Source organism: Trichoderma evansii (genome assembly GCF_050947405.1).
Source record: "Trichoderma evansii strain SZMC 28006 chromosome Unknown GGI43scaffold_1, whole genome shotgun sequence".
Taxonomy (NCBI): domain Eukaryota; kingdom Fungi; phylum Ascomycota; class Sordariomycetes; order Hypocreales; family Hypocreaceae; genus Trichoderma; species Trichoderma evansii.
Genome location: NW_028145205.1, coordinates 2,822,052 through 2,836,356, shown reverse-complemented (window position 1 = coordinate 2,836,356; position 14,305 = coordinate 2,822,052). Strand labels below are relative to the sequence as shown.

Genomic DNA, 14,305 nt, shown 5'->3' with positions numbered 1-14,305 from the left:
GTCCCAGGACCCTTCCAATAGTACACATGCGTTTGTTTGCTCATCTAGAGAGCTTCCGCTAAAAATACAAGAGTTGATAATCGTAGAAATCCCAAATGAATCTGTGTAGATTCCCAAATACATCCCTTTCATGAATAAAGAGGAAAAAAATCATTGCTCTTCCAAAACCTGTATCAAAACCGTTGGTTGCCCATAATTCGTCATAAATCTCGTTTCGTAGTATGCTCAACTCCGTTTGCATTTAATTATCGTCATCCTCTTCCTCTTCTTCTTCCTCTTCGTCATCATCCTCTTCGTCATCAGACTTTGGAGGCTCCCAAGTCTCTTCCAGCTTCAAGCCCTTGCCGGTGGGTTCCTGATGCTTGAATGAGGACCCAAGGAGGGATGATACCGTAGAGCGATAGTTGTTCAAGTGCGGGTCCTCTTCGTATTTGCCGGGCGTATCATAGAGTCCCATGCCAATAAGAATCTCCCCCTCTTCTTCAGATTCATCCAAGGCTTGAATAGCTGCCTCAGGAACATCTGCCTCAGGCTGCTGTGTGGAAGGGAGGAAAGAATCGGGTGTAGGTGGAGAGGTCTCGCTGAAGCCTTGATAGATATAGCTGTTCCAGCTAAGGGCATTGGTAGGAGACCTCTCATTGACAGCACCATTCAGATACTGATTATCCACCAGAGGGGGATAGTACGGAGCCGATTGATTTACTGCCTGCCACTCATCAGCTGAGGCGGTGGCCATGGCCTGGGAAGCTTGATAGGACAGCGGCAGTGGAGAAAAGTTTGATGATGGCGAGGTGCTATTTGAGTAAGACGCCATTGGAGGAGATGGTTGGAAGGCGGTATGGTACCCATGTTGCATGGTTGGGTACTCATAAAACGTTTGCTGTGGAAGGTATTCAACCTGGGGTGCTTGCAGGTGAGATGATGGATGCCAGCTGACAGGTCGTGATTGCCTTCTTGGTACAAACGACTCGGTGTTTTGTGTTGAAGAAATGTATTCCAGGACTTGCTGTTGTCTTCTCGCCGCCTGAGAATCGTTGATAATTGTGCGTCTTCTTGACTTAGCAGCGGACGATCGTGGGCTGGTGCTGGTGCTTGAAGGCTTGACAACTCGCAGAGCCGCGCCCGCAGATGCTCGGGATAGCCGCTGGGTAACTTGTGACAGAGCCATTTGAGTGTTGTGTGTGTTGTCGTAGAATCTATCGTATTGATATGAAGGGAAAGGCTCAGCAGCCAACGCTCCCCCAAAGGATGAGTGCAACATGTTGACGTGTTAGGTTTGCTGGCTGAATATCTTGAAGGCTGGACGTATAGTTCGATTAATGTCAAAGATGATTGTCGAGTATGATGTGATGATGATATGGAGTAGTAATAGAGTGGTCGAGTAGTGAAGAGTTAGGTATGATATATAAGTCGGAGATGATATATACTGCAAGCACTCCGGGTGAGAAGGAAACTATTAATACAAACCCAAACACTAATAGCCAACTCCGTATTAGTATGGGGTGGTTCCCAAGTCAAGGGGGGTGAGGGGTGTGGGCATCTGAGGGATCAGAGTGGCACTAACAAGCGACCCAGCTGTGGTAGGGATGGCTTGAAGGATAAATCATGGCCAGGGAATAGCAATGCATGGGTTTGGCACACTGCTACTGTCCGAACCAGATCCAACCGACTATGGATCTAGAAGTGGACCAACGAGACAGCCACTACCTAGTGGGCTAGTAGTAATATGTTCTTCAGACTGGTGCTAGCACTAGTACCACCAGCACTAGCGCTACTTCTCCGTAGAGTAGCAGTAGGCGACATGGGACGTTTCTTTTTTGGTATGACGACGGCACGGGCAAACGTGCGGGCTGCATGGAGATTAAACCAAGACTTGCTAGTGGGCATCTAGATCCTGGATTGTCTTTTCCCTTGTACATGCGTGCATGCTTGCTAGTATTCAAGTACTGCACAGACTTTTTAACACCCTCCAAGACATCGTTGGCCGGGATAGGAAAACTGCTGGTGAGCCGATATGCTTGCACCGTCCATCCATACAGACTTGTACTAGTAAGACAAACATGCCCTCTTCGTTCCTTGGCTGGTACGTCATACGGGGCGAGGCAAGGGGTGGTGTAAGGGCGTCTCATCGGACGGGATCCTCAACCTCTAACCGGCAAAGCAGACAAGAGGAACAAAAAAAGGGAATGGGGCGTTCCTCATTAGCCACGGATAGTCATCGCTATGGAGCGGCGGCCGTGCTGGACGCAATAACGCGAAGGCGCCTAGAGAAAAGAAAGATGGAGCATTTGCGCTTGCGAGTTTGTGAGAAACTCGGCCATCTGGTGAGCAAAGGTATGTACTTTGAGGATACGGGTACATCCAAACTAGCGTATTTGCTCATGGGCGACGGAGTATCCACCAGATTCAGGATACCTCGGTCTCGCGCGGCGGTACTTTGCGGTCACATACCGGTAAACCAGCTTGATCAAGGGATGGATGCTGACTTTGGCGAGATTGAGAGGTCCAAAGAGTCAGTCCCTCGACAACCTCCAAATCTACTGGCATCGGTGTCAGCAAGCATCTAATGCTGATACGTGGCACAACAATAAATGCACGGACATACTCGTACAGGTACTACAAAGGAAGTCGGGTGCGACTTTGGACTAGACATCCAGTGATGTGTAAAAGTTGTAGCACATGCCTGTACAGGAGTCAGCAAGATTCTCAGCAGGGCTGATAGGTGATGGGATAGTAGTAATACGTACTCGTAGAAGTACATACATACAACTAGTATTACTGCTGCTTCGTACGAGCACGATGACTAGGTTAGCAGGGCGCCAACGAAAACGGCTTTGAGGCAGGGATAGTCCGACGCTTGGGTCAAAACAGCCACCATTTGGGCTTCGTGCTCGCGCCGCCGTGCTGGATGCCAGGGCAGGCCGCAGAGGCTCACGAGGAGGATGCCAATCAGCTGTATGGCCCCTGCCGCCCCACGTTGAAAGCGTAAAGGTCGCAGCAGAGAAGTGATGAAAAAAAGAGAGCCCCCGTGGGGCCACCTTTCGGTCGCTTCGTGGAAGGGATGGCGAAGGATTCAACTTGAACCCAAGGGGGTTCAAGTAATAACGGCCTGTCAGCGCAGCCAACCAGAGTCGGCTGTAAGGAGACCGGAGCGTCCGTTGCAGCTCAACTTGAGCGAAAGATCACTGTTGCAAGGGCGTGCAAAAGGTCGGTGCACCCCTTGTCCCCTAGTTCGCGGGCCCTTCACAAAGCCGTCCCTTGGCCTTGGAATGCTCTCGCTCCCCACTCACGACGTGGCGTGGTGGTGTTCCAAAATAGTGCGGAAGAGGCTGTCCACAAATCTCACCCACGCAGACGGAGTAGCTAGATGCACATCACGGTCCAGACAAAGTGATTGACATCCCCACATCGCCAGAACCCTTGCTTGGGCTGATGCAGACACCCCGGGGCCTCACTCGATTTTGCATCAGCAGCACGGAATGCAGCGCCGGCCGAAAGGCCGTGTGGTGTCGATCTATCCAGAAACACGAACGAGCGGGTTGGAGGGAGGAGACAGACAGATCTCATCGCTGGTTCATCGGTCGTTAACGACTGGCCAGCGTCTATGCCGGCCACATCATATTAGCGGTCCCTTCCGTCCAGCCGCTTACCATCTGTGCACCCATGGGATGCTGCTAGTGTGCAAAAGCATGTATTCGTAATAAAACTCGCGGTGCTTTGTCCATATCTGCCGTTTGAACAATCCGTAGATGTAAGACACAGTCAATGACGCCAGCCCACAACAATTGTGTGGCTGCAGCAGCCAAGTGCAATCCTTGCTGGGACCGACGGGCCTTGTCATGCCTGCTACTCTTGTCGTTGTCGCCGTTGTTTCCATTGCTGCAGCGTTGCCTGGTTGCTATGTGGACTACATGTATAGTACTATTCAGTATCATATCTGTATGTACGCAGAGGTAATGCATTCTGCAGTCGCTCAGTCTTTTTTAAGTTCAGCCGGTGAAAAAAAATAAATATCACCAGTGAATATTAAATTCAAACCGAAAACATAAAAGCTGGCAGTTCACAGCGAGAGCCTTCCAGCACCAGGCATGTAAGGAGAGAGGCAGACGCATTTCACCGTCTGATGCTCCGCGGTCGCCCTTGGCGTGGCAGGGCCGTCGGGGGCGATACTGTAACCTACACAGAAAGGAAAGAATGAGGCGGCTTGAAGCCCCCCGCTAATTCGCGTTCGCGTATCAGCGGCCGCCGTCCAGGTGCGCAAAATCTCGGAATGAGGGGGGGACGCAAAAGTAAAAGCTGCGGCTGCTGCAAAGCGCCATCCCTGGTTGACTGCACGGCGCCAAAATCGCCACCGAGCCTTTTGGGCAGGGGACTCCGTGCTCGTAGCGCTCGGTACTGTCCAGGTATCCTGAGGAGCAAGAGCGGGGTATTGCTCACCGGTAATACCACTAGCTACCTTCTAGTACAGAGCACACAGCAGCTTCCGGGCTTTTCTGGCCAGCTGATACAAGGCTGTGGGCGCCTGTGCGAGAGCGCTAGATTACTCGTGCTTGGACTAGCAGTACCATTGATTGTTGCTGGTAGCGTTTCCGCGCCTCACGGGCTTTCGCCCACGGAGAAGCTGCTTGCCCACAATTACCAGGTTCAGCCGCTACTCATTCAAGCGTCGAGTCTCATCCTGCTTTACCATCCTCGCTAGCAAAAGCGCCGCTCAAAATCCACTGTGTGCAAGTCGCTACCAGCACTATTGCTGCTAGTACTCCTAGTAGTTCTGTAGCACAGGACTATGTCGGTACTATTTCACATTTACAGTAATTGTAAGCTTTCCAGCCGATACGTCACCCTTGGACCCAAGTGCCCCTGCTTCCCATCCATATTCGCGATTCGCATGCGCAGGGTATAGATGTTCTAGGTATTTGTATAAAGCCGTCTTCTGCGCTCCCAACCCATAATTTAGGAAGAGTATAGAGTAGGGCTTGCTTTGGGGGCGCCTCATAATGTACCCGGCTCGTGTCATGGCATCTGTCTCGCCTTTATTCAAAATAGTCGCTGCCTGCCAAGGTCTGGTTAGTACTTGGGTAGTATCGCCGCATTGCGTGGCATGGAGCTTGTCCTCTGGATGTTCGGCGCGATGGCGGAGAGTGAAAACGCCACCAGTCATTGCTACTACCGGCACTCGTATACTGTACTGTACCAGTATATGCAAATAATAATCCAGATTGCTCGTAGGGGCCGCTCCACCTGGATTGCCCAGTGCGAGCCCGTTGGTCCGCTAATGCCAGCTCGCCAAGTTGCGAGCATCCCTGGACTTCTGGCGCTGCTGATGTGGGAGGGATGGATGGAGGGGAGACAAATCAATGCTACAGCGTACGAAGTAGCACAGGCACCAAGGCCTTACTAGCTCGGAGTACCTGATACGCTCCTTGGATCCGCTAGCACCGCAAGCACTGCAGGCGCAGGTCGCCCAGACTGGCAGGCGGAGCGACTGGCCACTTTGAACCATCTTCAGGTGACTCCAGCAGGGGCTGCTGCTCAATGCTCGGCACAGCAATGCCACTCTCCATATGACTACTAGTAGCAATGTGCTCGTACTCCTCTCGCTACACGCAGACCTGAGTGGCACCCGGCGCAATCGCTCGCCTGATGCAGCTGTCTGGGCACTACACAAGCCCGCCACGCACTCCACCTTGGCTACTTCGTAGTGCTTCGCCTTGCGTCGCCAGTCTCTTTTGCCTTGGATATACAGGCTCGGTATCATGTACATGCCTTAGACGGTGCTGAAGCAGCTCCCACGGTTGTACAGAGTACTGCAAGCATGGAGCGGCGTGGCCTGCTCCCCTGGCTCAACCAAAGACGTACATCGTCGGGAGGGATGAAATGCTTCTATACTTGTATCACAGTACTCCTAACTAGCAGCATGACTGCGTCTCGTTGGTTATAGAAACACGTCCTTGCTCAGCCAGTCCTTGTCTATTTAGTAATGGCCATATAGTACTAGCAGTATACGGCCTTTTGGCCTTTTGGGCCACAGTCCTACATCGTGGCCAATAGCACAGGCCCATGTTTGACTTACCTATCCAGTGGAACTTGCCGTGCGTACCAGACCAATAGGCGTCACGTCCGGTATACAGCTACAAGCAGCATTGTCCAAGCCCGCTGCTATACAGATGGTCATGCTCCATAAGCAGAGAGATGGTGAAACTTGGTTGGATCAAGTAGGGAGTAATCCATACTTCGCACAGGCGGTCAACATCTCCAAATAGCAGGGGCAAAGGCAGCAAAGACCACACAAGCACTCCGCACTCAATGCTCGAATACTGGCAGTACTAGCACCGGTATACCCATTGGGGACACAATACCGCCGCATTGTACACAAGAAAAAACCTGGAGCTTCTGCTAGCACCACAACTAGTACAGTATGGAGTATCTATGTACATACATTCTGTACAAGTGATAGCAACATTGACGCCGGCCTGTGGAGCGTCCACCGCAAGCACCGCTTCTCCTCAGGCACACGATCCATCTTTCTCCCCCAAGCGTTTAATCGCCGGCCGTCTCCAAATTACTCGGCTTCCAATCATAAGACCTTGCCCGTGCCCTGCACATGCACGCTCAGAGATGGGGGGATGCCTCTTTGTGCCACTGCCACGCTACTACCATCAATGGCTGAATGGCTCTCAGGCTTGAGAAAAATAGAACCGACTGTAGGGAGCCAGCTCCACTGTGCGTTGGCGCCTGTAGCTGAACGCCATCCCAGTGATGATGGACATGGTGGCTCACTGCGGCCGACTCATATTACTTGTACAGAACACAAAGAACGGGGCGCTAGGCACTGCTTGCAGCGCTCGTCTGGCGGTCGGTATTGCTCATTTGCCCTTCTGCTCGCCCATCAGGTCCAATCCTACGCCAATGCGCCACCATCAGCTCTAGGTCCTGCAAGAACCTTCATTAACAAAGGCCAGCATGTGATGAGTCTGCAATGGGACTTTGATGGAAGCAATAGCGCTCAGGCAGCCCCATTCATTCAGCACCCACGGCAGTCCGGCTTCCCAGGACGGGCGCTGTGTGTCATGTGATCGCTTGTCGCGCAGACCAGGGAAACTCCAAAGTAGCATCTGCCCTGGGCATAATCCTCCATCGTCAATCTTCGGGGGCCGGCTAGCCTTGCCAGGGTGTCGCTACCAGCTACGGACGTCGATGGCCTCCAAAACTTTAGAACCGAACCCCTCGCCGCGACTGTCCCACTCAGGCCTCCGGTGACTTGCAAAACTTCGGACGGCTCTTGATCCACTGGCGCCGTGACCTGGCGGGCCGTGTCCTTGTCGCACAGGTGGGGCTGCAGAGGGCTGGCGACAACGGCATAATGCCCCTTTTCCTTTTCCCTTTTTCCTTTTCGTCGCGCCGCAGGAAATACGATGATCGGCATCAACTCGTTCACACCCCACCCTTGGCCAAGTCGAGACTGAGCCACCCTCCAAATGGGCTGTTGGCTGGCTGGCCGCCGCACAACCTTTCAACCGTGGTCCGGTGGCGCACAACAACCGAGAGGATTCTTTTCTGGGCGCTTCTCAGCGTTGCGGTTGCACCGTACGGGCTCCTCTCTTTTACACAGAGTACCTGCTGCTAATCCATCCCTAGGCACCACGGCTTTGTACCGCCGCGCGCCATTTTGAGCAGGGTTCGCCGGCTATGGTGATCCTGATCCCTGGAACCAATGCTGGTCCCCTTCGGCTGCCCCAATAGCCTAGTGCTTGGCAAGTTTTTTAACTCATCGTTGCAGGCCAGCTTTGGTCGATTTCCATCCATCACAGCCCAATGCGGGCGTCAATGTCCCACGCAGCCATGTTTCAACCATGACAACTTTATTGCTCAGAGCTCCACATCCTTTGCCTACCTTGGAGGGCTTTCCGAACCAAGACATGCCAGACTCCATTTGTTATGCCCGTCCAGCCTGGGAGCATATGCCATTACCACTGACGAACCTGATAGACAAGGCATGGCTGCCTGTAAGCCACATTTGCGAAAATTAGACACTATCTGGTCGCTCGGTGTTCTACGCGGCGCAATTTGTTGACCTGATGCGGAATAATAGGGATGATAAGCATGCTCTATCCCTGACCTCGTGGGAATACCCAGTACGGACTACGTACTCATAGCAGCCTCTGTTTTCCTCATGGGCATATGGTATTATCTCCGACAATGATGCATATCCCTCACTTGTGCACCGGCAGAAAGCAGTAGGACTACTACTACTACTAGGTACTACGACTAGCGAAGGCCACTTGCAAGTTTGTACGTACAACCACTGTGACGGCTGCAGTGGCGCACATCTCACTCTGCAGGCCGACCCGAGTCCCGTCTTTCATTCCCCCTACTTTATCTTCGTGAAGCCACTCTCTGACATACTGCATGTATTGCTTTAGTACATGCAGCCAATTCCACTGACTCGGGCAATGATACGCCTTGTTACTACCCTACAGCCTCTGTATGTGGGATGGATTTTGGCTGCACGTGAGCTGTGGTGGAATGATTCGCAATAAGCAAGGAGGGTACGGAGCAGAAGAATAGCAACGCTGGGTATGTATGCTGAACACGCTGATTACCCGAGTTCAACAGGCATTCTAATCCATAATACCGCCACCCGCTAGGTATGTATATACAAATGGTGGACAACATGTTATCAGATTTTACAGCTACACGATGCATGGTAGCCATGGCACTGGGAGCTCTTTACATGGCTACCATGACGCGGCAAGCGGTTGGTTCACAGCTATCAAATGTAAGACGCCACCTTTGACTGCGTCAGTCAGCCCAGAGCACAGGCAGGCGTAGCATCTGAGTCGTCGCACTCCCCCACAGCAATAGCGTATCTCACGAACCGCAGGCACAGCGCAGGACGCGTGATGGCCTGAAAAGAAGCTGGATGCTAAGGTTCAGCAGCCAGTCTAGGCGTCAGCGTGGAGATGCCGAGCTGGTGCCTACTGAAGACAGACGCGGCTAGTGTAACAATTACAGGGCATATGTGTACGGAGTACTTATACTTCTAGCAGTAATAGTGGTGCTACTCCGGAGATTTCGTACTGATTACAGGTATGGTATGGCTTCCTGGTCTTACAGGCATTACCTGGATCCTGGCTGAATGTGAACGCCACGCTTTCCCAACGGCTCAGTCTGAATACCTTACAAATAGCCCGGGCCAAAAGTCCGAGAAGGATTAGTGCAAGTGCATGCCTCGCCCGATACGAAACATTTTTGCGGCGCCGACTTACTTCCCCAGGCCGCCAATCCTTTTCTTACCACGACGATTCTGTCGCATATGATAAAGGGCAGCGCTATCCATTGGCCCAAGCTGTGGAAACGCAGCAAATCCTTCCGCGTAGAGTGGCATTTGCTATTTCGCTTTGAGACAGCCTTGATGCTTCCCAGCTGGCGGAGCTGGCAACGCAAGGATGCTGGTCGAAAAGGTCCGGTCTTGAGAAGTTGTTAGTTAGTGCCGCCCAACGTGCTTTTGTATGGAGCATCGTTGATCTAGCGAACGGTCACATTGCTGGCCAGTGACCCAACGCCCAACGTGACTACCAAGGAGAAACAACAGCAATAGTTCTGGTTGTACGGAGTATGGATTGCTAGAAACACTAGTATTGCTCCGTACGAAGTAGACCTTTTGGCTATCATCCTGGTCACTTGCTGCTTTACGCCTAGACGAGTGATGGGGCCTTCTTTGTCACTCAGCTACCGCCTTGGCGCCGGATGCTTTCCGACATCCCACCCGCTCTCTTCGGCCTGCGGCGATCGACGTGTATGTAATGCATGGGTACTATTATCTATTGCATCACTTTACTTTGGGCTTCGGACCTTCATCTACGAGAAACCCCTCAGTGGTTATGGGTGCAGTGGTCGAACGCTGGGGCCTTGATCGCTACCATCTTGCTTGCCTCTGATAGAGGGGTTGAGAGCATGTCTCAATGTGAGTACATAGCTCGTAGTTGAGACAACCCGGGCAAGATAATTTCAAAAAGAAGAAGAGAGGAGAGAGAAAGAAAAAAGGCCTAGCAGTGAGTCAAACTACTAGTGGTAGTAGCAATCAGCCTGCTGCAACACATTTCATTTCTCTGGAACAAGCTCGCATCGAGGGGGCCCCGTCAACGGCGGCGGCGGCAGCAGCAGCATTCAAATATGGAGAATGACACTCTTTAGCTGTCATCCATCGTACGAGGTCCCTTCCCTTGTTTTCTGCTGCAGAGCACTTTACGCGTCTGGAATGTTAGATTAAGAGCTCAGCCTAGGAACTGGTACCTGTATACCGTGTGGCCACCCCCATCGACAATCTTAGACAGACACCCCTCAGCCTGAACTGCTTGCCACCCCTTTTAAGATCTCCTTGTGGCCCTGATTTGCCCGTTTCACTTGACGCCCGCAATGGCCACTGATCATTTTCTTTAGGACATGGCGGCGACAGCACCGCTTGTTGGGCTTTACTATGGCCCTGTACGAGGCACTTTGTACTTTACGCCGGACAGCATTACACCCTTGCACGGCTTTGAAGTGCGTGCCTGCTCTTATAGGCAGCAGAGACCATGCCGAAGCAGCGTTGGCAAGGCATTGTCAACGTATAGTACCGTCTGCTGTACTCCCTCCTTTGCGGGAGTGATCTGGATTGGCTCACTTGGCTTGGGCTAGGCGCCTCCTCTGCTTCCCCAGTGGGTGTGGCCTTAAGATTTAGGGCAGCCACAGGCTGGTGTTCCCGATATAGCTTCTCGATCCTTTGCGTCTCATCCATCCGCTACCCTTTTTCGATACTTCTACCCTCCAACTTAACAGCTTCCACGTCGATCTCGAGCGCCTGGTGACGGATTTCCAGCACTCGGCTTTCCAGTTATGGTCGCACCCTTTTCTTGCATTCGCAGTCGGAAATCCTCATTTTAGAGACGCCGCCATCGTGTGCGACGGAGAGCTAGCAGCCTCTTGTATGTAACTATTGCCAGTGGTGGCGTCATATTTTATTTATGTCCTTTCTGCGTGCGAGGCTGTGGGCAAATCTAGGCACTGCAACTGCAGGACTGTCCTATGCATACATGGCACGCACACGAGAGGCCGTTGGCAGCCAGGCTCTAAGGGCGCACAGCAGTGGGGAGGAGGGGGGGCACGAAAACCATCAGCGGGTTGGTGACCAGCAGCTTGTTTGTATATGCGTGCATGCAACCTGGAATGATATGCACGGCCTAGCGATGTGAGAGACGGGGGAGATTTTGCCTCATCAGCGATTGCAAGCTGCCCGACGCCGGCCCCACCAAGGCCATCAAGCCGAGACGCAGCTCCAGCTTTGATTGTCTGCCCACAGTCAATCACTAGGCTGTACAAGGACCCGTCGCTGGCACTGTCACTTTTGCCCTTTTCTTATTTGGCGTCGGATATTGCATTGAGATGGAATCTACGAAGCCTCGCGTAGCCAATGGTGTAGGTGCTCTCCGTACATGGTGGCTTTTTTTTTTTTTCTTCTCTTCTCATTTGGCTCCGTTTTCGCTCTCCACTAGGCAGACTCTTTCGTATGGTATACAGAACAGACCGTTTCACCGCCTCTTATTACCCCTTCCTTTGAGCATTACAACAGACACAACCCTCAGGTCTTGATAAGATTACCAGGCCACGGGTTTGCTGGCTGTCTTGTCTAACAAGCCACCTTGTCGATTATTGCCAAGAGCGGAATGTCCTTCTCTGTGCTGGTAGAGGCATACAAATATTTGTTGGTGATACTGTGCTCAAATGATCCCTGCGTGGGATGAATTCATATTACCTAGCCCTGAATGAGTGCAATGGCCAGCGCTTCTGACTGTTTGTTTTCGTCCCCGCCCACCATTTCTGGTGGCTGCTGCGAGAAGTATTGGCGCGACGCTATCTCAGGGCTGCACATTTTTAGGTACAGAGCAACATTGTCGCTCCCTTGTCCGTCAAGAGACCACTCAGACCCGCCTTCTACTACTAGCAGCGGTAGGAATAGTATAGTACTTATTTCTCAGTACAGGGAGGAGGCACAGGTGAGGGCCTGCTACGGTGAATGCTAAATCGATGGGATCGATCAGGACGCATTGCCTACTAGCCAGTCGTGGACATCTGCGCCGAGCCCCTGAAACCCCTCCCTTTGGACCTTTGTCGTGGCCAGGTGTACGGCGAACCTCAGCCCGTGGCTGACATCCCAGGTCTTGTTTCGACAGACCAGGCTGTAGAGCATTCCCGCTATGAAAGTATCACCCGCTCCTACCGAGCTAGATGGAGACGTGTCAGCTGCGGTGCTTCAATGCTGCTCTGTGCTGCTAGCGGTGGTGGTACGCGCAAAAGACTAGCAAGGTTGAGTCGCGACAATCATGTCCAGCCAAATGGGGAGGACGGCACGGGAGAAAAAAAGAGAGAAAAAGGAAAAGGGTAATAAAATGACCCTCGTCGGGTGTAACCTACTCGACGACAGTAACGGACTTTGCGCGGCTTTCCACGGGACAGTGGACGACCTGTTGTTTAGGGAGCTGGCACATGGCGGCTCCGTCTGCACCCCAAGTGCAGAAGGCAAGGGATCTATTGCGAGCAGCATGAGTCGAACGATCATCTCGCATCAGCGGCAAAAGAAGAAGAAGAAGAAAAACAATACACATTAGGCAAAATAGATTGCAGCCCAGCAGACGGGCGTTTCGTGGGAAGGGCATGCTTACGCTTTCCGCTGTTTCTCGTTCATGAGGCACGATTTGGCAGACCCATGACCAGAGTTCTATGCAGATTAATCTGTCAGCCATTTCCTTATGCATTGTTTTCACGATCCAGAATTCTCTTCTCTTGAATTTTCTTCCTGGAGCCCCCCAGTAAGTAAGAGGCGGGGGGGGACGTCAAGAAGAACTTCGCTCGGCTCTCTCCGTGGCGTAATGTCACATACCTCTGCCCAAGACTTGGCATAGAAGACGACATTGGCCTCGGCCGCGAGCTCGCGAAGGCCGTCCCTCCCTGGCTTCTCGACTTCGACGCTGATTTGCGCGTTTGGGAGCTTATCACGCAGCGCGCGGACGCACTCTAACGTAGTATGCGGAATGCGGCCCTGAGCTAGAACTGTCAGACAAGGATTTGTTGCCAAGAGGGTGTAAAAGGCTCGAATGTAGTGGCACTTCTCTTGCTTGAACCATCCAAATAGATGCTGCAACCATGGTCATTCGCGGGCGTCACTCGACCAGGCCGCAGCAAGTTCTGAATACAGAGGGAGAGGAGGAGAAACAGAAATTAATGAACTCACTTCAAAGTGCCACCAGGTCTCGTCGCCGGGGCTGAACCTCCGCACGATGGCCTCGAACTCGCCGACTGTCATTTCTGGTAGGTCATTGTAATTTACGAGCGTACGACTTCCCGTCTGCTCGCTACGGATGATGTAACTGCTGGCTGCTTCCGTGTGCGTCTCTCGGTAAAGACTGTGCTCGAGGCTTACGGGTGACGACTCACCAAATGAAGCCTTGATACGCTGCGTAGCCAGTGATGATTTGCTTGGCAGAGGCGATATTAGGTACATGCGGACGGCATCGTGGCGCTGGACGAGCTGCTGGAGCACCTCGAGCGAGTTGGGACAGTTACCTCCCCGGCGAATATGGAGGGTTGATGCTCGTAGCTTTTCGTCTTCTTCTGGGTAGTGAGGTACACTGTTAGTGAAGTGTTAGTTAAAGTCATGATGATGCATCGTCCACAATCTCGATATTGTGTGGGCGTTTTGAAAAGTTGGTTCTTCCCTCAAAATAGTATCTAGATAGCAGGCTCCGATCAAGATGAGATGCTTCATCGTGCCGGCGAGGCAGGGGGGCTTTCCTTGTCTTTGGATGTATGCGTTTATTCGTCTTGTTTTATATTCGGCATCTTTTTATGTCCGTGAGCCTGCTGTATGAAGTGATGACGATGATATTAAACTTCCAACATATAACGAGCAGCAGTGGTAGCAGATTCTGAGTGGTACTGAGATAGTGAGGCTCTGGGCTGATGACCCACTTGCTCTATCAATGTAGAGTCAGTAGCGATAGATTTACATCGATTTCAGCTCTATATACTTGCACACTCGTCTCTATCCTCTCTATCCTCTCTATTCTTGGAAGTCGTGGCTAGATAATCGCGTATTATGAGACCGGAACCTGTGCGAATGATCTTGGAGAATCTCTATGTGGCTGTTTGCGAGATCCGAGTTCCGCCACCGATAATCATCTTACTTATCCTCTCACCTAGCTTCAGCCAGCTACCCGGGAGGTGGCATAGTTATTCTTCAGAAATCCACGTTTAAAAATGAATATTG

At 52.1% G+C, this 14,305-nt stretch overlaps 3 protein-coding genes across 3 annotated transcripts; all 3 read right to left on the bottom strand.

Annotated features, from left to right (window-relative positions):
* Window positions 1-175: 175 nt before the first annotated feature.
* On the bottom strand, window positions 176-1,439 carry GGI43DRAFT_30336 (uncharacterized protein). Its single transcript, XM_083201575.1, has one exon. It carries the CDS (start codon window positions 1,259-1,261, stop codon window positions 242-244), a length of 1,020 nt encoding a protein of 339 aa, XP_083066530.1. The 5' UTR covers window positions 1,262-1,439; the 3' UTR covers window positions 176-241.
* Window positions 1,440-7,024: 5,585 nt separating this feature from the next.
* On the bottom strand, window positions 7,025-7,426 carry GGI43DRAFT_378885 (uncharacterized protein; the record flags this gene model as incomplete). Its single annotated transcript, XM_083202756.1, has 1 exon — window positions 7,025-7,426. The coding sequence occupies one exon, from the start codon at window positions 7,424-7,426 to the stop codon at window positions 7,025-7,027; it is 402 nt and encodes a 133-aa protein (XP_083066529.1).
* Window positions 7,427-11,853: 4,427 nt separating this feature from the next.
* On the bottom strand, window positions 11,854-13,890 carry GGI43DRAFT_29770 (Ribokinase-like protein). Its single transcript, XM_083201479.1, has 6 exons — window positions 13,833-13,890; window positions 13,271-13,667; window positions 12,920-13,078; window positions 12,702-12,757; window positions 12,454-12,567; window positions 11,854-12,263 (listed from the first exon to the last, which is right to left on the bottom strand). The coding sequence occupies exons 2-6, from the start codon at window positions 13,538-13,540 to the stop codon at window positions 12,077-12,079; spliced, it is 786 nt and encodes a 261-aa protein (XP_083066528.1). The 5' UTR covers window positions 13,541-13,667; window positions 13,833-13,890; the 3' UTR covers window positions 11,854-12,076.
* Between the last annotated feature and the right edge of the window lie 415 nt (window positions 13,891-14,305).

Bases quoted from the DNA above. Each gene is read 5' to 3' on its own strand.
- GGI43DRAFT_29770 (XM_083201479.1), bottom strand. From the start codon at position 13,540: ATGTACCTAATATCGCCTCTGCCAAGCAAATCATCACTGGCTACGCAG. The intron at 13,079-13,270 runs GTGAGTTCATTA...GTTCTAGCTCAG, and splicing joins AGACCTGGTGGCACTTTGAA to GGCCGCATTCCGCATACTAC. The intron at 12,758-12,919 runs GTATGTGACATT...TAATCTGCATAG, and splicing joins ATGCCAAGTCTTGGGCAGAG to AACTCTGGTCATGGGTCTGC.
- GGI43DRAFT_30336 (XM_083201575.1), bottom strand. From the start codon at position 1,261: ATGTTGCACTCATCCTTTGGGGGAGCGTTGGCTGCTGAGCCTTTCCCT.